The sequence below is a fragment of the Athene cunicularia genome (assembly GCF_003259725.1).
Source record: "Athene cunicularia isolate RWA chromosome 10 unlocalized genomic scaffold, athCun1 chr10_part1, whole genome shotgun sequence".
In the NCBI taxonomy this organism is placed as follows: domain Eukaryota; kingdom Metazoa; phylum Chordata; class Aves; order Strigiformes; family Strigidae; genus Athene; species Athene cunicularia.
This window is the reverse complement of record NW_020799112.1, coordinates 4,765,029-4,787,766: the sequence shown is the minus strand read 5'-3', so window position 1 is coordinate 4,787,766 and position 22,738 is coordinate 4,765,029. Positions and strand designations below refer to the sequence as shown.

The following is a 22,738-nucleotide window of genomic DNA, read 5'->3' as shown; positions in this document are numbered from 1 at the left end:
AAGCAATCAACCTTTCACATTTTGGAGTTCTAGCATTAACTTTTAATGGTTTCAAAAATTAATACACAGAAGTATAATATATCATATATTTTTTGTGATATCATTTTTGAGGAACTGACCACCTTGCTTGCTTTTAGAGCAACTAGACAGCCTGGTAACTCCATATCGTTTTAACACTTTCACTTAATACAATGCAGTCCATATCCTCTCCTACACTGTTTGAGAGAATGACTTTGAGATCAGAAACTTCAATGCTGCAAGTACTTCACTGTACTATAAAATAACTAGTCTGAGAAAACTTTAATCCAAATCTGGTCTACTGGAACAATTCACCTAACTCATAGCCTACACCAGCACTTCAGCCACTGCAAATCTGAACACAAGTCATGGAACAAATAAGTTCTGGATGCTCCCTTTCACCTACATGCTGCCTCTGTAGGAGACTTGCACCATCCCAGAATTTACTGTAGCTGGGGAAAAGAGTTGCAATAGCTGGCAAAATAAATATGGTGTGATCACAATCCAAGATACAGAGAAGATTGAGAAAAGAGTGTAACTTGTATCTTACCAATAAACACAATGCTAGAGAACCAAAGAGGTGGGCCATAATGAGTTAAATACGATTATTCAACTAAGCCAAGCTCATTGATCAAACAGCAAAGAGTAAATATGCAAAAATGATAGAGAAACAGAAAGGACTAGACTATTCCACAGTAGCAAATGCCACTAAAATCTACTACTGATTGCAAAGTTTCTGTAAAAACCACATTATGTTTAGTCATACTTGCCTGAGTACTCAAGAATTCTGAAGAGCATTACAGTTTAAACTTATAATTAATTTAGCACACAGAAAGTGAAACAAGTGTTTTAAATTGCTAACGATTTGATTCCACATACCTCCAGTGACATATCAGCAGTGACCTCCATCAGCGAGGACCAGTTTTTAAGGACACCTGAAAACACAGATTCCACTAACAATAAAGGGACAGTACGATGTCCCAGACCACATTCCAAGGTGATCTGAACCGATTTCACTACAACATCAAATTTCTCTTGTTTCAGAACATGTTCACGGTCCCTAAAACTTTCTGTTGCTTCTGTGGCTACATCAACACCAAGAAACCAAGCATTGCACTGATCTATAGGCTTCACTTGCCACAAATTCTCAGGAACTTCAGTTGCTCCTCTAGAATCCTCCTCTGCTGTTTTGGGTTTTATGGCAGCCATAATGGTCATCACTGTGTTCAGAATTATTGGTGAGATCTTGAACAAAGGAAAAAAAAAAACCTTTATAGCTCAACATTTTAAAACTGATTAACATACAAAACATAAGTGAAAAAGGTAAATAACTCTTGGGTTCTCCATACAAGTACACAGCATTAAAAGACCTTATAAGAGATAAAATTTAAATTCCAAGGTAAAGAAACAGAATGCACTCACAGACCTCCTCTTGTTTTCCTACATAATCAGAGGCTGAAGAACAAAATTCTCAGATTGGAAGTTTCACTTTTACTGATACGTGGTACTCCAATAAAATTAGTCAATATCAACATTTTTCCTACTACACCGTAAAATGTGAAATGTGTTTTTAAGATCTTCAAGATGTTCAAAAAAGCATGCTTGCAGAGTTATGTACACCACCATTTCAATGGTTAGGAGCACAGTACTACTGCCTACCATTTAGGACTTCACCACTGACCATCTTTTCAGATCACAAATGAAAATTTGCATACCTCTTATAGGAGAATTAGCAAATTACATTCAGAAAGACCTTTACTACAGACACAAATACTAATTTACCTGTTAAGAACAAGGTATTTTACATTGCATATTATTCTGGAAATCACATTAACAGCCTTAAATTTACATGCTCTTGTGTGCATGCTCCTGCTTAGAAGTCTCTTTGAAGAGAAAAATAGTGGTGGTGGCAGTAGGGGCAAGGGTTGCTTCATAAATTTAGAAGAACCTAACAGGAGAAATCCTAGTATCTAACTATTTAAATTAGTCCCTTTTTGCCAAGAGATTTCCAAAACAAGGAACAAGTAATGATTTTTCCCAACACAGGACAGCCCTAAATAGGATAAATGCCTATTTCTGAAATTAAAGTAATGAGGAAAACAGAAATTTTTAATAGCTGTAAATAAAGCTACAGCTTGAGAAACGTACCTCTTCTTCCAAAGGCAGCTTTAATAATCTTACCTTTATAGTAACTTCTTCTATTGTTACTACCACAGTTTGTAACCCTGAGACATGCATCATATTTTCCATGACCAAAGAACATGGCTGTAACACCTGAGTGAAAAACATAATTTGATTATTAAGGTAATAATGAAAGTATTGGTAGTCCTGAAATCTAACCTTTTCAAATGGTATTGTATTTTTTAATCCCATAGGCCAAAGGGATACTGATTCCATAAAGCAACAACATGTTTCAGAGTACCAGCATTCTTTCTGTACCATCACTATACTTCATTCCAGCATCCAAATTTGCACAAGAGCAATTTTGTACTGGAAGGTTAAAAGTTAGTGAACTAAAAGCTCCTGACATAAGGCTTAAAAACCAAACAAAACCAAAATCCAGCACACAGACTGATGGTATAGTCAAAAACCCCACAAATCCTTACGAAAACTAAATGCACAAATAAAGATACCATGTGCAAGATGAACCACACAGGCCACCTTTGTGGCTCAGTGCTCCCTGACAGGAACGAGTAGATGAAGTTCCACCCAGATGACATGCTCATCAGCATACTCTACTGCAACAAGTAAACATAGTTGCAGAGAGGTATTCTTAGTCTTCAAAACCCCTCATACAATTTCTTCACTAAGAACTACGCAGGCTTTAGACAGAGCTCCACATGAGGAAGTCTTGCACCTACTGATAAAAGATTCACCTTTAAATGACATACCATAGATCCACAGTCCTATCTTATCTTCATAATAATCAATATGAAAACTGAGTCTTCTGATTGCTATGGATATGCCAATTACAGGACACACCTGCCAACACTTCTCATTACTTTTTTCATTATGAAAAACAAGTTTTCTTACTGTAGTAACACTCTTGTCTTGTTTTTCTTTGAGAAAGGCACAGGCCAACACTTTGAAACCCTTTACTTGAGCAGTCATCCTTTGCGCAATCTTTCCAGATGTCAGAGAGAAGTCACACTGGAAGGAAACTTTTAAGGCAGGAGCATCAGCATTGGTCAAATTAGCAACAAATACAATTTCTGGATCCATGATCACAGCTTTTACTGTCATATTTGGCCGTACAGATTTTTCTGTGAAAATAAGTAAAAAAAACCTCCTTGAATATAAAGGGATTGAGAGCAGTATTATGTACATAATACCTAAACCACATAAGAAAATTGCTATGATTTTAGAGGTACAAATTTAACAAATAATGTCTTAATTTCTTCAGGAATACTTTGCTGAAATTGAATATCACAGAGTGTCCATAAATCAGCAGTAAACTGGTCAGAAGTTGTGTTTTGAAGAAACTGATTGTTTCAATACTGTATAAAGATGGTATTAGTTCTATACACTGTAGACAACCTAAACACTGGCTCTACAAAGCCAAGTTGGAAATATTTATAATCTTCTGGCTCAAAAACTAAAGTAGCTAACTTTAGAGTGAAGATTTACTGATTTAAAACAAATTAGCAATATACAATTTCTTGTTTAAATACACAGTCAGTCAGTCTCCAAACAGAATGAGAGAATCATACTATCTCAGTTAAAAGCTCTCTCTAACCTAGAGACAGATCAAGTCACTTTGGTTCTCAGTGATAGGCAGTACAGCAGTGTACATTAACACTTGCTATAAGTATTGGAATATCACACCTATGCTATGGAACAGGTGCCAAGTTGAGGCTCAGTGCACTACAGGAAAAGCAAAGAAAGCTAGGCATCATGGGTTGCAGCCAGCAACACATTTGGGTAGTCCTGAGTAGTCTCTGGAAGTGGGATTTTTCTGGAGTGTGTACCATTCTTCCCTCATCACAGGACTTGTGCGTATCTCCAACAAGAAACAAGTGCTGACATCACTAGGGCAATTCATAAAACCTAAGGCTCGCTCCCAGCCCACTGCCAAGTTCCTGAAAATAAAGGGAGGGCTGTTGGCAACCAGCTAGACAACACAACGCACAGATTAGGTCTGACCACAACTCAGGCAAGCCTAGCAATCATTTAGACCACTTCTGAAGGGTTTTCTGTTTGGTGTTTTCTCACCCATCATGCTTTACCTTCAGCTTTCAATCAAAAAGAGGAAAGCTGTTCATCACAAACTTAAGTCTTCCATAACCAAACTGAAATAATAACCAATGGCTTCAAAATACACAACTCGCAGAAGTAAAGATAAGATATTCTTTGTCACTCACCTTTAAAGAGTAAGTTAAGGAAGTAAAAAGAACAACTGCTATCTACATGGCGCTTTTTACCCTAAGGATCCTTCCTTTGTGATATTACATGGGTACAAATCCTGTTTAGCATGAGTGATTTTCAATATTTAGCCCTGCTGGAGAGCACAACTCCATCACTTAACACAGCAGTTTTAGAACTACTACTGCTTACAACAATCTATGGTACCAGTGGCCAATTCACACATTGGAAAGGAATAAACTCATTTCTTAAGTCTGATAGCAAGACAGCATCTTGAAAACTTTTGGTTGGTTTATTTTCAGTATGAAGTCTGTAAAGGAGGGGAGTGAGGGGATGGAAATCAGTTGTACAGACCTGTTTCTGGCTTGGATTTCCCAGAAGCAACATGCTTTAATTGGAACTGTGCAGATCTTTCAGTTGAGGATGTCGGCATAGAGTTAATGAAAAAATCTGCTACTGTCAACAAAAACTCCATACTGGCACATATGTACAGCTTGTCAAGGACAGCAACGACTTCAGTTCCATTTTTATCCTGCTTGTAGCTTATATCTATCATAGAACTGTCATTTGTGTCATCTTTCTTGTCTATCATTCTGGAAAACAAGTTTAATAAGAAATATTTCAAACATCATAACACACAGATCTAGAAAAACAAGGATGCGTAAGTAGTGCCATTTTTTCTCCCCATGCCATCTATAAATAAGAATTACAATATAAACAATCAGTGTTTCCTCCAGAAATTAGAGGCTATAGACTGCTCTAACAGAAGAGTAATTTCAATTTAAAATTTGTGTGCTACAGCTTTGGAACTATGTATGTGGCATGTAACATCAGAATAAAATTTCAGTGCACAGAACTCTCTAGCTAAGGCTGGTTGCTCTCTACTCAGCTATTCTACACAGTTTACTGTAACACTCAAGCCTCCCAGGTGGGGTAATTTTTTGGGATAACCTAGAAAATCAATGTATAAAAGAAGAGATTTGCTTAACATTATTAAAATGACATCATTCATTGCAACAGACAGCCCTACTAAGTTTAATCGATCCCATATGAAGCAAAGTATAGAACAAGGAAACAGCCTTTCCTCACAAAGTTGCATGGCATTTTTTCATTTCTGATGCATTCAAATTTACCTTGCAGTCACATTCTGAATTCCTTCTCTGAGATCATCCAGGGTACAAGCCTTGAGTTTAACATTTATATCTACTGAGCCATCTGAAAACATCTTTCCTGATGATGCCATGAGATGCAACTGAAGTTCACCAAGGCGTAATTTGTCACTATGCAGCGAAAGCAGAGACTTCTGCATAAGGAGAAATAGTAGGACTATTACGACAGAGTTAATAAGCACATTTCCCTTGCCGCTAGCCATGGGAATTTTGATCCATGAATTGAAGGATCTGATTAGCCTGTTGCTATCATTAGTCCTTCAATCATACAAATTAGTCCAAGAAACTCACTAAGAAAACAGAGAAAACAAGTTGGGTTGTAGTAAAGTTTCTTCACTGCATTTCTAGCAGTTGTTAAAAATGTGTGAGCAAAGGATAATCTGTCTAAACTCTGAACCTCCTACCAGAGGTTCCCTCCACTCTCATCACACCAACTCATTTACAACCAGGATGGACCTCAGCAATAAGCAAAAACGCCACAAAGAAGAAATGAAAATAAAATCCTGTAACAGTGTGTTTGTTCCCCGTGACACTTAATTCACAAGAACTTTCTAAAATTAAATGCCTCATATAAAAAGCACCACAAGTTCCTGCATTATGGTTATTCTAAATACAAAGCTACCACACATTCACTATATACCAAGACTTAATGGAAGCACCTTCACATCTGGACAAAGTATATTAAATCATAAAAGCAAGGCAACACTGTACATATTTCTCTTCTGTTTTCAGCACAGAAAGGATGTTCATTATTGCTCACACTCAGGGATATACAAGATGGAAGTACAGGCCATGTACCTCCTGGATCTCCTTAGTAACTATACAGGCACCATGAACAGAACTAGAATCATCTAAGCTAGCACTTCCTGCTTTTCAAATTTTCATTTGTATTTTGGATATTGGAATCAAGGCTTCAATGACCAAATCTAATGGTGGGTGGTTTTGGTTGTTGGTTTATTACTTGTTTTCAGTGTGATTTTTAGAAGTGCACTTATGACCTTCAAATTAGGGATATTTTCTGCCCATGAAACCTTAGAGTTCCAGGATAAATACTGTAAGCTCTGTGAGGCAAGCATTACAAAGCCAACACCATCAATGAAACATTTTGTTTTATTATCCTAAATTCTGTCTGTGTGAGAAGCCCAAGTTCCCCACCCCATCTGTATGGTAAAAGCTTTGTCACAAACCTGATTCATACCACTATTGTAGAGAGTAACTGAAAGTGACTCAAAATTAAAGTCAAATTTAAGCGTTGTATAACATTCGGCAGAAGACTGAACTGTAGAAACATCTTTTTGTCCAAAAGCAGGAAGAGGACCTGTTAGTGAAAAGAAAATATTTTTACATGTCTTTAGAACACTGGGGCTTGGTGGTGGTTTTGGGATTGGTTTTTTATTTGGTTGGGGTTTTTTTGTTTTTGTTTGTTTTTGTTTTTTTTTTTTAATTTAAGATCAGAAAGTCACTAAAAGGAGGGAAAGCTCTAAATCCAGAAGACTATTCAGAACAATTTGCACTTGTATTTACTCACTTTGTCCTATTAAATGCATGCTAAAATTACCTAGCACAGAGTGGGTTAAGAACCTTAAAAAAAAGCTGTGATTAATTTACTGCAGTTCTTCATTCGCTTTAATGAAGAACTACAGAAAGTACCAAGACTGCTCAAGTAGTCTGCACCACTCTTCCTTCCAATTTCTTATCATAGTATAGCAATTCAATTATTGGTAGAACAGCATTTTTTTGACACTGAGAATGTTAAGTTTTGGGCAAAAAAAGATTTTGGAAAAGTGTTAATATTTCATCCAGAGACATACACTGTTTACATTAACACACTATTTGAATACTAATAATATCCTTGATTGTTATAATTCTACATTAACATTTTGGGGTTTGGCTTTTTTGTTTTTTAAACCACCTTCAATTTAGTCATTGGTATAGCCTAAAGAATACCACCCTATAAAAGACAAATTGAAAAAAACAGGCTACAAAAAATTCTGAACCACCAACACCTCACACTCTGTGTACGTGCATACATTCTCACAACATATGTAAAGATTAAGAAAAAAAAATATTTACACACATTTAAGTGCTTCAGATAATACGATGTCTGAATTTGAAAAAGTCATCTGCCTAAATATATTAAGCTTTCGAATTAAACTTACCCTCACAGATATCAGATTCATTTGAAACTTTCCCTTTTTTAAGTATCTGAGTATCTTCAATGTTCTCTTGCACAGTATTTGGCTGGGAAGAAGCCCCTCCAAGGTTTTCAAGTAAAATTTTCATGACAACAGTTAGATCATCTTCACTGAGTGCAATCTGTAAAGTGATAAACCCACAACTTCATTTTTGGTGACAGTATTTCTTTCCAATACAGTGTGTGAATGTTGAAAAGAAACAACATGCTGTTTTCACCATAAACAAGCTGTCTAGTCAAAATGATCCTGGCCAAAACACCCTAAATAATTTGCCCATTTTTCCTAAAATATCATTTGTTACTTGTTATGAACACGAGTTACAACAAGAACTAACACTCTGCATGATAAACACTTTCTAGTCTTGTAAAGGCTCTCTGCCTGCTAAAAATATGAGTAATTGATTATCATAATCACTTCTTAACAATTCAGTAATCCAGAAATACAGCCAGATAACATTAAATCCAAGCTTTACATTCTGTATACTAAAGCAACTATCAATCAAGTAGGCCTTTAAAGAGTTAATGAATCTGAACCAAATTATAACATAACATGATCATGAAAAAAAAAAGCAGTATTAAGTGACAAAATGTACTCACTTAGTTTTTTTTTTTTTTTTTTTTAACTGGTACTCCTTCAATGTTACTCCTCTGTGCTTCACCAGTGCTACATTTGGCCACAGCACAGATACAGGAATTAAATAGGACTTATGAACAACTAAAAGGCCCGCCTAGTCAGTTTTGACCAACTTAAATCCATATGGTTAAAGTAGGAAAACAAAGTAAAGCCCTCCCTTTGCAAAGATATAATTTTGAACTGTTGTATATTTAGAAATCCATACTGACCCTTTTGATTTCTAATAAATCTACTGAACACTCAAATAACCTGAATAATACAGATTAAACAATTTAAAATCTTAAATCTAGATTTTAAATACTAAATCAATAGATAACTTCTATGACTTTACTGACTGTTGAGTCAAAGACAGCTCCAAAAAATAAAGGTAAGTTTTATTCCATTTGTATGCGGATACACCTAAACTATTCAGTATATGGTATCAAAACTTTAACAGATCTATACATTGGACAGTCAAAGTGGAAGACTTTTAACATTTTGTATAGAATACAAACTGCAACGAGTCTACAAGCTTCTTAACTAGGTTAAGTGCTATTCTAGGAATATATGTAACTTTTGATGTAGCTCTGATTTGCCATGATATTACCTGCATTGGTTTTAGGTCTCCTTTAATACCAATTGTTGGGGTTTTATGATACCAAGTTGCTGCTAAATTTCTCTGGACCAGTAAAGTCAAACTCACAGGATGCAGAATTTCAGAATCTGGTTGAGAATCTGTGCACATAACGCATCTACAAAAGACAGGGGAAGCAGCAGAGGAAAAATACTTGCAGAAATCCAAATAGTATCACAGTACTCTAGCAGAATTATAGGTATACTTATTTTTAAATTAATAATAATGTGTGCTTCCATGCACTTATGACCAGCTATGCACTTAAGATGACCTCAAGTACTGTCCTATCATTTCTTTCTTTCCACAAAGTTTTACAGACTGTGGACATATGTCCCTATCTAAAAGCATGCCTAAACGCAGTTGGGGGGCAAGAGGAGTTTACAGTTTTAGCATGATTTCATGGCCTATCGTCTTTAAATAACAAAACAATGCTACATATGGAACATGGACCCGTTTTCTTTACAAACGCATCTCAAATCAGAAGAAAACTCCATGTATACCTTGATAATTTCAAATGAGTTAGCTGCACATCCATGTTGTCAATGACTGGTGGAAGAGAAGATTCATCTGAAGACACCAGCTTAAATTCATTCTGAATTCTGATTAAGCCAAGATCAGCTACCAAAGCATTATATGAAGTTGAAGATTCAGGAACAACTATAACTGGAGCTTTCAAGTTGACATCCATTAAGAGGCGGAAGCTCTTTTTAGCAAAGTCTTTCATGCTGGAAGCAGCCATTTCTGCCGCCTGGACAGTGACTGCAGTCACTGCTTCTTGTGCCGTTTGGAAATTGTTTAGGAAATTCTATTGATAGGTAGTGAAAAAAAGTTAGAGTTCTATCTCAGAGCAAATAAGCCTCACAAGAAGAGCAAGCCCCAAGCAAAATGCAAGTTTAAGAAAAACAGTACAGTTCAGCAGAAATAAGAAAATTCTAATTCAACCAAGCAAGTTTCAAAAGAGAAAAAGGTTAAAATCATGCACAAGCTAAGACATTGCTTGCCTATTTAATTTTTAAGATATTATTGAAGCCATCCACTCAATTCATTACTTGCTTTGTCATCTTTCTCCTTAGTCATCATTCTTCTATAAAGCAGTACAACTTAACTGACACTTCTTCAGCAAAATACCTCTGTATGCACGTACATCACCTCACCATAAGGTACAGGTCACAAAGGGCTGATTAAACTTTATTTTATGAAAAAACTTTTGAATATCTAGAGAAGAACTGAAACTAACATCTTACCAAGAGAGATATGAAGAATTTATGTAGGTAAATTATTTGGATGCAGCCCACTTTCAGAGACATTTTACCATCCACCCTTGACATATCAGCATAGGCTTCCCCTGCAGTGGCATCTGGATAAAGTGACATGTGAAATCTAAACACTTCATCTCCCATTATGGAGACAGCCTAGAAGATTAAGTCCATATAGTTAATAATCCCAGGCAGCAACCTGCAATAGAATTACTGCTTAAGTTATCAAACAAGAAATATTTCCACAAAAAGAACTTCAACTTATCAGAAATACTTGGATATCTTCTCACTTGGTTTTCCATAGTTCATTTTATACTCAACCCATGCTACTCAGAATTAAACATATCAATATAAACATGATTAAAAAGAACTAAGTATTGAAAGGAAGAATGTTTTGCTTCCCTGAGATGAAGGAAATTAACCAATAAGATTTGGGTTAATATTTAGTATATTATATCTTACTTAGTATTATAACAATTCAACTACAGTGCTATCATTAAAAAACTTAAAGAACAAGGTCTTTTTTTTGTTTACAATTTGCAGAACACATCACCTTTTTATGGACCGTTTTTGGATCAACATTTGTAATTATAATGTCCTCAAGTCTGAAGAACACTTTAATCTTTTTAGGTTTCATAGCTACAGATGCATCCATTCCTGATTTGAGACAAAAGGAAGATAGCAATTTGTTGAAGTGCATTTATTAAGTAAACACTTTCTACAAAAGAAGCATTATTTATTACTGATTATAAAGAATAAGAATAGTTTAGAACCCAGAATTCAACTGTGTAACAACCAACACTAAGCGCAAGACAGAAGCCATGACCTTATTACACATGACAAATTTGCCAAAGTAAATTGACTCTAAGATTAGAATAATAATTTCCAACACTATCTAGGATCTAGCTAGTAAAAAAAATGGAAGCTTGTGTTATTTATAACATAGTACCTTCACTTTTCTTAGTTTTGCTTCATTTGGAAAAAGAAAGCAATCAATTTTTAAGTCAAGCATTTTCTTCCCTCACAGGCATTTTGGCTATTAAAATATCTAACCGCAATCAAAATGTATTCAAATATATGTTAAGAGACATCTACAGTACACACAGTAGCCTTTCAGAACTGAATGGAGAGGAATAACAAATTTCATGCTACAATCAACTAATCCAACATTTAAACCAACCCCCCTTACCTTGTATTCTAATGTCTGCAATTCCACAGGTCTGATCACACACAGTAATATTGAATGCATTTAGCTTTGCTGTGAGTTTTAATTCACAGATATCATCATGGACTGCATTACTAGACACTGGATAGGATACACAAGCAACACACAAAGACTTCATTATAAATCAGTTTTTTAGAACAACTGTTAATTACTTGTCAGATTGTAATTGTATATATATGAACTATTCAAAATGCAACCTGCAGCTATTCCCTAAAACTTACTGCTAATTTTCAGTAAAAATGTTAAATAAGTCTTTTATTAACAGTGTTTTCTTCTGGGACAAGAAGTCACTAACACAGGCAAGCAGCAATCAAGATGATGGGGTTTTTTCCACATTAATATCTAGTTTTCACACAACAGTATGCCGAATACATTTCATTATTTGAAACACTATCTCACATGAGAAATGTTCCTTTCCATATAGAGCAGCAATACCAATTCAGGTATGTTCAGTGAAAAAAAGTTTCTGCAGTAGAATTGAAGGTGCCTGCAGAATACAAAATGTAACAGCCATCCACTGTAAATTCAGTCCCAATAGATTTACGATTAAAAAACCTTTAAATTTCCCCAAACAACACTACAAACGCAAAAAACAACCACACAAGACCTGACGAAACATTCTTAAGGAGCTTCCATACAAGAACTCACACTATTTCAAGGTTACAGATACCAATTATTAAAATAAGCACAACACACTTCAGAATTTCTCTTTGCTTCCCCAGGGCTCAAGAATGTTGATTTTCAGCAATGTAAGCACTTCAGAGTCTTTGGATTGGAAAGCAAAAAAGTTGTGACACTGATGCTTTGGAAAGGTTTTGGTACTGTTCACTGCAACATCATTTATTTGACTTTTATTATAAAAGTCAGACCACTACCTAGAAAAGTTATACTGAGTAAAGAAAATTCATAGAAATAAGCAATACCAAAAGTATATGGCTCTTCTTAAAATGAGGCTATTTTCTCCCCAGTGCAGTTGTGTGTGCCTTGTTTTTCCACCATATAGACTACAATGCTGTCACCTGAAATAATACCCTTTAAAAACAAAGACTAGGTGCTGTTAAGCAACAAAAGTATGGCCTTTCTAAAACCACATTACCTGGTTTAAGAGCACTTCCTTTTTCTTGTTCTTTTAATTGGGGCTTGTGGTCTGATGCTTTATCAGTACTGGGAAGACCACCTGATGGAACACTGAATGTGAGAAAACTCATGATGGAAAGTAAAGCCTCTGTGTGAAGTACTATATCCAAACATGAAAAGATGACCTGAAATGAGGGCAAGGAGACAAAGTAACATTGTTATTTAGTAGCCATCTATCGTATAACAACTCAGAGTTACTGTCATAGAATTGAGAAAAACACATCTTGCTCAATTTCACAAGTATCTCACCCTTCCACCTCCTTCAACTTAACACCACATAAGCTCCAGAACAGATGAAGGAGCTATGGAAAGGAAGCTTAGCACAGCTACAGAGGAACTGTGCCAATCTAAAAATTGATGCTTCATGTGGTTATGCTTTTTCAGTAAGCTCTCTTAATTCTGCTGCCTTTCGTTGTGGACTATTAAGCACTTTGGCTGACGTCTTCAGAACCATGTATAGAGATACTGTAGAAGTTATGACACAACAAAACAACAAGATTCAAAATTTGCAATCAGAATAGAAAGTACATGAGTAGCAACAACTCTAGCCAATATTACTTGGTGAAACCTAGCATGAGCTAGCCAACCTTTCCTAGCCCAAAGCAATTCTTGTTAAATGCTGATTTTACTGATACATTAAGGGATGCCAGCTTTCTTGACTCTAAAGTAGTCCAGCCACTTCAAATTCCACGTATGGCTGTCAAGCAGCAAGCTCCGCCCATCACAGCTACTTTAAGGGGAACATTTCAAGGCAAAATGACCTGCTTACTACAGAAGTCACTGAAGCCATAGAAAACTACACATGAATAGTTGCTTTCAGGAGAAGTAAAAAAAGGACTGATTGAACACAAGACCTCTGAGAACGCTTGACATTTCACCTCACATCTCAATTTCACTGTTTTGAACCTTCAAGCTCTGAAGCGTAAGATCTTCATTTCACATGCTGCTAAATGTATCATTCCAGAAATAAAACACATCCTACAGGCCTCAGTTAAAATCTATAAGGACATACTTCTAACTAGCTAAAAACATACAGCTTCTAGTTAAAAAAAATTATACAGTAAATACTTCTGTAAAAGAAAAAAGTATTTTTTCTTCCTGGATTTTTCTTTGAAATAGTTAAATATAAAGCAGTAAGCTTTCATGATAAGCAAGTCAGGATTTTGGTTTTTGTTGGGTTTTTTTTTCTTTCAATGAGAAGAGAAAAAGTGGGCAACTAACATGTTTACCTGGCTGTTACTATTTGAGAAGCTTAAAAAAATAAAATACATGCAGTACTTACATTGATATTTTGTTTGATGCTTCCATAAGTAGTAACAAAATCTGGTCCATCAACATCAGCCTAAACGAAGAAAAATAAAAAGCACACAGTCAGTCTCTATTGACTAACCAAATTCATTAACTGAATTAATGGAATTTACCACACTTAAGGATTACTCCCATTGCAAAATAAAACAAAGGGAAGTGATGAAGCCTGAAGAAACAAGTTCTCTAAATAAATCACAAGATAAAAGCATACAGAATGGGCTACTTGCAGTGCTCTGCTCAGTGGCATTTTATAGTGCATATTTTGTGGAAGTTCTACTGGCCAGTTAAAAAAATTTTCTTTTACCTAGGATCTATTTAAACTAGATCAATTTATGATTAGTACTTTGTCAGAACAAATTCTTGTTTTTCTCTACAAAAATTATGTCATTACAGATAAGGGTATGAGTGGCCCACTGGCTCTACAACCTATTAGATTCCCAAGTATTCGTGCAGTTTTTCAAGAGTGCTTTTTTTTTAAAAAAAACAAAAGCTCAAGAACTCTAGTTAATATATCACTCCTCAAATACCACTTGTAGAGAGCCACCTATCACTTAGGTATGCAAAGACTCTCTCACCAATTAAACTTCACAAAGGTACTCATCTATATTGTTCACAGATAAGAATGCAGACATTTGGTTTCACCAGTGATTGCAGTAATTATGTTGACTTACAAATCAAAAACTGTATGAAAGCAGGAGAGTGAAATGAAATGGTTAATTGAAAAACAGGTACTTGGGAGAAGACCTAGATAAAGTTTTAGATACAAATCCTACAAGTTTTAAGGCAGAAAAAAAAAAGAAATCTAGCACAGGCTAAGTATGGAAGCCTTAATTTACTCCCCATATAATCTTAGTTAAAAGGTTTTGAAACCTTAATATATTCCATTTTCAGAAGATGTTCATCTGTCTCACTTGAAGAATTAATAATGCAAAGAGGATCTCCTTTTGAGTCTGCAAATAAAGAAATAAAACTGTAAAGTATTTTCACTCACAAGCTTTACCTATGGAATGCCTCCATACTAATTCTCAATTATATACTAATTGCTGAAACAGTGAAGGAAAACATCTCTATTCACCAAGAAGTTGCAGATTAAGCACTACATTGTGACTCTTTCTTTTCAACTAGTTAAAATTAACTTATCTTGGTCCTGAAAGAAGATCCAAAACTGGATGGTTATTTTCATCCCTATAATTAGTTCTGCATTCCTATCTACGTTTTTATATTCAAAAGCACACTATTGACTTTGAATACATGGCTACCTCAGTTATTACTTCAGTATCACCTTGACTTGTTACCTGACCAATCAAGGAAGCATGCTGGATTTCCAGTGCCAGAACTGGTCATAAAGCTCAAAGCTCATGAAAACACTCAGAACAGATAGAATACTTCCCAAGAATCACCAGTCCTTCCTAATGTATGCAACTAACTCAAATAAGTGAACTCAAGCTAACTCTAGCAACAGGAGTAAGACTTGGTATCAGTTAAAATAAATTAATTGAATTTAAATTACACAGGACAGCACCATTAAGTGAATATGGCATATAAGCTCCCCCCCTTTTTTTTCCCCCCTGCTAATTATTATTTTTGACCATGCTACCCCCTTGCTACAAAAGCTTATTGCACACACTGTACTGACCACACACCAATTTTCTAGAAGACTTACCAGTTATTTCAATGCATCTCATAATAATTTTTTTCAGATATGCTGCTGCAGTCAATTCATGATTTCTAATTTTGGTTTCAGTTCCAAGCTGTAGCACATTTAGAATATGTAATGGATATCTCTCCTTCTGAACCTGCTTCATCAAGGTTATTACAACCTTGAAAATGAAAGGGAAATAAGTTGACTATTTCAGTAAGGCTGTCCAGATATTATGGCATGCAGTTATAACTGGGCATTATCCCCTCAGCTAAGCTTCAAAAGCAGTATTAACCTAGACATTTTTCCTTTTAACAAAGAGAACTTACACCACCAGTTCATGAAAGATTTCCCCCTGCCTCTCCACTCTGCTCCCCTTGGCCAAACAACCAATCACTTAACTCCTTCAAACAACAAAACAAAAATCCCAAGGCTATTAATTTGGCTAGATTTTAATTTTGTTCCCTAGCAGTGTATGTTTAGCTTGTCAAGCTACATTTTAGTTTTATAATCAGACACTACACAGTCCTACATAAAGAGTCTGAATATCAGAAAATCAGTTACTACAAATCATACTGGTCTGGAAGGAAGAACAGTAGAGAACAGATAGCATCCACACAGATTTGGTGAAAAAAAATTTACACAAACCCCCCCCCCCAAAAAAACAACCAAAGGAACTGACAGTTACTTAAAAGTAACCTGCGTACCTATGCCACTCGGTCTGACTCTTGAAAAAAATGAAAGGCCTTGCTGAGCTCTTCAGATTTAAATATCACAGACATCTTCAGAGAAGAAACATGCTTGGATGATTTCTTATGAAAAGGTATCTTTGTAGACCGATTGTTCATGCATTTTCCCAGTACCTACCCTCAATCCTAATACCTCTAAGCGAAAAGATAGGTCTTTGTTACTAAGAGACTCATATGCAGCATTATGAATGATTAAGGCTGAGTGAGGAACACCTAAAACAAGCCTGGTTTTCCCTGTTAGATGTACTGTGCATGTTAAATATTTTATAAATACAATCTAATATAACATGGAAGAAAGAAAATAGCTAAAGAAACAGCTGAAAAACACAGGTTCTGGGGTTTTTTGTTTCCTTTTCGTTGGTACATACCATCTTCTTTAAACAAATGGACTTTATAGCCCACTACTGCTAAGAAACAGACTCGAGTACTGGATTCAGTAACAATCAGTTTTACAGATGAATACACACCTCTTTGATTTCAAAATTAAGTAGCATATTGATTACATCGTCGTTTAATGTTTTTTTCTTCTTTTCGGACAGCATTCCTTCTGGAACACTCTTATCCTGCGTCAAAACAAATTTCTCCACTTCTTTCGTTTTACCTGAAGCATTTAATAAAATAGTTAACTTTTGAAATTGCCACCATTTCTTTAGCTAAAGAAACATATCCAATTCTTTCATTCATTTAGATGACCTACATTCACCTTCATTAAGCTAGCAACATTTCTACAAGCAGAGCCTTTAACTTCAGTGCAGACAAGGGAAACAGAAACATGTTCTGGCAACAAGATGACTGTGACATCTCAATACCTTGCTAGTTATGTGCAATTTAGCTAACGCTATTACCAAATTTTTCTCTTGTACTGTTTCCACTGTTTTAAGTATTAAAGTATGAATCCTATCCTTGCCAATTTAAAAAGAGTTTATCACTTACACATCATACCCTTAGATCTAAGCTTGCTTTCCAGATAGTAAATGCTTTTCATTGTTCCTGAAAGCTAACAGACTTAATATTCATGACAAATTCCATCTCTGACCTTCCTTTTGCAGCACCGATTTTGCATGAGTTCGTTTTTCCTCTGCTTCACCCAGGTTTTCTGTCAACACTTTGAGAAAGACACTCAAATCCTCTTGACTTAACACCACCTACAAAATTGCAGATCACAGTTCTCAGGAAAAAAAACACATTGTTCTTTAAACTTATCACTAGCTAGCAAAGCAGAAGCAGAATAATGTTTCTTGGCAAGAGAACTGCTTATGTACAGGTATTTTGTCAGCAGCATAGTCCCTTAACACAATTCTTTTAACTGTTTGTTGTTAAAGGATTATGAGATTAAAGTATGTTATGACTTCTAAAATTGCATCAATATATATTGCAACCTTTATTTAGCATATATATGCTTTTAAATCTTCTCTGTAAATGACATGCTACTTCATATTTTAATTCCAGTTTCATCCAAGATGTACCTAGTATTTTCTTTCACAGTATAGAAAATGCCACAAAACCCAACTATCTTAAGCTCATTCAGGTTAGAAGATTCAAGATAGAAAGTTATAAAGCTGGAGTTATCAAGGCAAACATTTGCATAAATTTAAATTCCTCTCAAGAAGATTCAATTTAAAAAAGAAAAAAAAAGCACTGAGAAAAGAAAGACTGGCTAGAGAGCAGGTCACAAAAACATTTTGTTCAAGTTGGTCCTGCCTTATGGCAAGGAATTGACAAGACTGCTTGACAGCACTTTCAGTTTTCTCTTTTGTTTCTCTCAGTTTAATAAATGTACACAGCACTTCAGGTATTTTATATGACACTTTCAAACCTCTACATTCACACAGGTAAGTTAAACCCTGTTGACATCTCTGAAGTGCACTCCACAACTACTAAAAATTTGAAGCTTGTTGCACCTTTGTGTCCAGAAATAACAAAGATTAGTCTTTCATTACGTAAGATTTTCACCACCTTCTTTTCACAAGACTTACATTCATTGTATCCAAGTACCCCGTGATCTCCAATACTGGTAATTTGTGAAACCAAGATGCAGATAGATTTCGTTTCACAGACAGGCTTAAATTAATAGGGTGAAGTATCTGAACATCTGGATGCGACAAACCTGTCTCCATTGTGGTCCTTAAAGCAAAGGGGAAAAAAAAAAACCAAACCAAAACACATGGTGGGGAAGTTAGAAGTTAAATCATGTATTACATTTTCAAAATGACATCTTAAAATCTGAAATGTAATATCACTTTAGGCTTAAATGGCTTCCCAAGCAGAACAGTATCTTATTTCATGACTAATTTATTTCCCCTTAAGATAACAGGTTAGTAAAATTAACACCAAATATTTGACACTAACACCAATCATGGTTTCTAAGCAAGTAGATTAATATCCTATAGAGTATTAATATTACCAATTAGCTGAGGCATTACTTAGTAAAGTGCACTTTACCTAGACAGTTGCAGCTTTGTAAGCTGCACATCCATTTTGTCAATGATTGGAGGGAGCAAACTGCCTTCTGGAGACACCAAGCTAAACTGGTTCTGAACCTTAATCAAGCCAAGATCCATTACTATAGCATTGGGGGAGACTGAGGACTGAGGAATGACTATAACTGGTGCTTTCAAGTGAATGTCCATTGCAAGTCGAAAACTCCTCTGAGCCAGGTCTTTTACACTGGTAGCAGCCTTTTCTGCAGCTTGGACTGTAGCAGCACTCAGTGCCTCCTTAGCTGTCTGGAAATTGTTCAGGAAGGTCTAGAATAAGCAGTTGAAGAGAAAGGAGAAATGTTGGTAAACAGTTTTTTTAATCTAAATTACTCTCATTTTGCAACATCAGCCACAACCAACATCAACCACCAATTACACTGCCTACTGTGTTAAATTTTCCCTGGGAAAAGACAACTGAGTGCCTTCTGCCACGATCTCTAATAGAGAGTCAAAAACATACTAACCAGTACAATCTGTTCATTTTAAAGCCATCTCTACTCTTTCTTCCATCAGTAGCTACAAGATTTCTTTACCTCCTTGGGTTTTGAGGACATATTATTTTTAAAGTCTCTCTTTGACCCCAGTGAACACTAATTCCTATTAAAGCCAGTACTGAATGACAGAAAGCCCACTAATGCTTTACTGAAAAAGCCAACATTAGGATACTTGACAAAGGTACAAATATTCACCATGATTAATTTGCAAGCCTCATAGCATCTAACCTTGCAGAAAGTCTTGCCACTAATGTTAGCTCAGATATGTTTGCAGTAAACTCACGTTTTTGCCAGGGTGAAATGGCAGCAAAAACAAAATACCAAAAATCCCTTAATAGCACTAAGCTTTTCTCTGTTTCCCAAGCAGAGGGTGGGAAGTGATCTGCCTGCACTGTGTTACGTTTTGTGAAATTCAAACCAGTGAAAGTTTACTTTTCAAAGTTTTTTAATAGTACACACAAAAAATTAAGCTTATCATTTCTCTTTCGGAAACTTAAGTTACATACTGAGAGCACAAAGATGACTAGTTTGAGAATGCAGCAGAAACATACAGGGACAAAAAGACTTACCAGAAGAGACATGAGAAATTTGTGAAGGTATACTACTTGAATGCAGCCCACTTTCAAAGATACGGTACCATCCACTTTTGACATGTCAGTGTAGGCTTCTCCCTCAGTAGCATATGGGTCTAATGTCAGATTGAAACTGAACACTTCATCTCCTACTATAGAAACAGCCTAGAAAGAGAGAAACAGTACCTACCAGCCATCAGCAGCTTCTAAAAAGGTACTTGACACAAAAAAAAGAACTAAATGTACCATCAACCTATCAGAAGTACAAGTTTTGGACATCTATTTTTCTATTATGAAAACTATGCTTTACCACGTATCTTACTTGAAAAGAGGTATTCATGATAAATAAACTTTTAAAAGAGGAGAATACGTATTATATTTCACTTTTATGCACACAAAACTAACCAAGAATCAAGTAAAACTTAAAATCTTGTAGTTGAGTACTTTTTTATGAAGGGTCCTTGAATCAACATCTGTGACAACTATGTCTTTAAGTCGGGCAAAGAATACAGTGTGACTTGGCTGAAGGAGAAGCGATGAATCAAGACCTGTAAAGTATAAAGAAAGAAACAGTAGTATTGCACAACACTCATTTTCGGGGTGGGAACACCTGACACTAGTAGGGGAGGTGAAAAAAACTACAGAAATTACACATTGCAACAAACAATTATTTTGTTAATACTTTGCTAAATTCAACAAAGATTAAAAAAAAAAAAAAAAAAACTAAACACATTTGATTCTCTTCTGTTTCCAAACAAAATAAGTCAATCACCACATCCCTTTCTGAAAGGACTGTAAATAAAAGCTGTATTCAATTCAAGGCATTTTAGTCTCCCCTGTGTCCAACTCAGAATATAAAAGTAAATCTCCAACTACCGTAACTTCTTTAAAATGAAAAAAGTATTGTAAGTTCTAGAAACAGGCATTTTTTGCTTTTCAGACTCAGAAGGTAAGTATATTGTCTAGAGTCCAAACCCAAGTCCATACACCATGCTGTCTGTTATTCAGCTTTGAGAACATGACCATACAACATCTCTGAACAAAACAAGACAGCAAAATTTCTAACACATATACTGACTCAATAACAATCATTTCTAGAAATGAGCTATTATTCATAGAAAAATATTCAAACAACAATCCATCTCTTAATAGCCAAGCTACTGAGTTAGTTTACTGAGATTTTTTATCAAAAAATATGTTAATATACTGTACTTGAATACAACACTTTTGCATACAAAATCTTGTGTGAATACATCATATGATTTAGAGATGGACACAGGCAAGAGACTTTTTATGAACTATATTACTTGTATACCATACCTTCTTAAATATTTGTGCCAAAAGAGAGTTTTGGCAGCTATCAGGATGGCAGATATAGCCAAACCTGGAAGTGAAACTTTCTCCTGCCTCTCTCAGAATTATTAACAGCCCCTCTGAGGGGTAAGAATTAATCAAGAAAACAAAACCAGGACAAGAAACCCAAACAAACCCTAAGAGTTTGAAACCGAGTAAGTTTTAAGGGGTCTTTTACCCTAAATAATTCAGGTATAGAAGATAAATATCCAAACAATATGAAAAGCCACCCATAATCAAACTCCTTCAAACCATAAACCTATTTACCTGAAAAATAATACCATGCTTTTCTAGCTGGAAGCCAAAACAAAATGACACACTAGAACACTGACTTTGAAAACAATACCACAAGCCATATTTATACATAACAGGGAAAAAAAGTCAGGTGCTAAAAATTTACACCTTAAATATCTTTTAGTCCAATTATTAGCAGCTACTTTGAGACTAAACTACTAGATCAGTTACTACTAACACAGAAGTTAATACCTTGTATCTTGATCTCTGCAATGTTCTTTTTTTCATCACAAATATTTAAACAGAAGGCATCCAGCTTGGCAAAAAGCTTGAAGTCGAAGACATCCTTATCCCTGGAAGGCCTAGCCACTAAAAATGAGAGAAGGGGATGTTTTCAAGGTACATACAATTCATGTTTTCACTGAAATTCCTAAGAGTATTTGAGGGTTGTTTTGTTCTAGAGTTTTTTTGGCATTCAGATGACTTAGTTTTCTTTTCTACAGTTTCTTTCATCACCACTACCATGATTAAGTCTGTAACATCCTATGGGATGTTACAAGCAGCAAGTCTTCCTCTGAAGCAGACTCTACTGATAAAGATAAAACATGTCAGCACTTGCTTACAATTCTACGTCTGATATTACTCCCATCTAGAGATGACTCTCTATTGGAACAAATTCACTTTTTAAAATGAAGGGTAATTGATGAGTTAAGAGGAAATAAACTGCACAGTATACTTTTTAACATTAAGTCAATTCCTCAATAGGTTCTCAGTAGTGTTTTGTAAAGGTTATCTAATATTTGATATTCAAAGATCCTAATGTAGTAAGTTTTCTCTTAAACTTCAAGTTTATAAAAAATGGCAAAAGTTGGAAGCCTATTTCAGGCAACCAGCACCCAGGTTTTAAAGAGCAAGTGTTAAGGCTAGAGATAAAAAGGTGAAGTCACACATAAGTGGTCTATGAGGGAAGACCAGAAGCCATCACTGACGGTCTGCACCTTCACTAACCAAGAGTAATGAAGTGTTAATCCAAGAACTCTAATATTTATGGGCTTTGTTGAACTCTACACAGCAGCAACTTCTTTTTCAGCCTGCAGATTAAAACCCAGGCCGTTCAGAATTATAAATTCTAAATTCTGAACATTCTTCATTAGACATCTCATTTCCAGCTTACTTGATGATTGAATTTTGCATTTAGTATTAAATACAGTGCAGCTGCTCCCCTCTGAGCCTATTTAGATATAAATTCAGTTTTTGTTTCAGTGCTACAGGAACAGCAAGACTTTCAGTAGGCTAGCAAA

The 22,738-nt window shown here is 35.5% G+C and overlaps 1 protein-coding gene across 1 annotated transcript in view; it reads right to left on the bottom strand.

Moving 5' to 3' along the window:
• Window positions 1–22,738, bottom strand: part of VPS13C (vacuolar protein sorting 13 homolog C) — a 95,944-nt gene that overhangs the window by 37,570 nt on the left and 35,636 nt on the right. The window contains exons 32-54 of the mRNA XM_026856017.1: window positions 21,690–21,806; window positions 20,295–20,398; window positions 19,848–20,015; window positions 18,747–19,051; window positions 18,281–18,428; window positions 17,341–17,449; window positions 16,772–16,905; window positions 15,580–15,736; window positions 14,787–14,866; window positions 13,891–13,950; window positions 12,568–12,733; window positions 11,436–11,552; window positions 10,800–10,903; window positions 10,235–10,402; window positions 9,491–9,795; window positions 8,964–9,108; window positions 7,709–7,865; window positions 6,737–6,867; window positions 5,514–5,683; window positions 4,735–4,973; window positions 3,052–3,281; window positions 2,200–2,292; window positions 898–1,263 (exon numbers count right to left, since the gene is read on the bottom strand). Of these exons, the coding sequence (XP_026711818.1) occupies window positions 898–1,263; window positions 2,200–2,292; window positions 3,052–3,281; window positions 4,735–4,973; window positions 5,514–5,683; window positions 6,737–6,867; window positions 7,709–7,865; window positions 8,964–9,108; window positions 9,491–9,795; window positions 10,235–10,402; window positions 10,800–10,903; window positions 11,436–11,552; window positions 12,568–12,733; window positions 13,891–13,950; window positions 14,787–14,866; window positions 15,580–15,736; window positions 16,772–16,905; window positions 17,341–17,449; window positions 18,281–18,428; window positions 18,747–19,051; window positions 19,848–20,015; window positions 20,295–20,398; window positions 21,690–21,806 (3,773 nt within the window). The remainder of the gene's footprint in view (window positions 1–897; window positions 1,264–2,199; window positions 2,293–3,051; window positions 3,282–4,734; window positions 4,974–5,513; window positions 5,684–6,736; window positions 6,868–7,708; window positions 7,866–8,963; window positions 9,109–9,490; window positions 9,796–10,234; window positions 10,403–10,799; window positions 10,904–11,435; window positions 11,553–12,567; window positions 12,734–13,890; window positions 13,951–14,786; window positions 14,867–15,579; window positions 15,737–16,771; window positions 16,906–17,340; window positions 17,450–18,280; window positions 18,429–18,746; window positions 19,052–19,847; window positions 20,016–20,294; window positions 20,399–21,689; window positions 21,807–22,738) is intronic.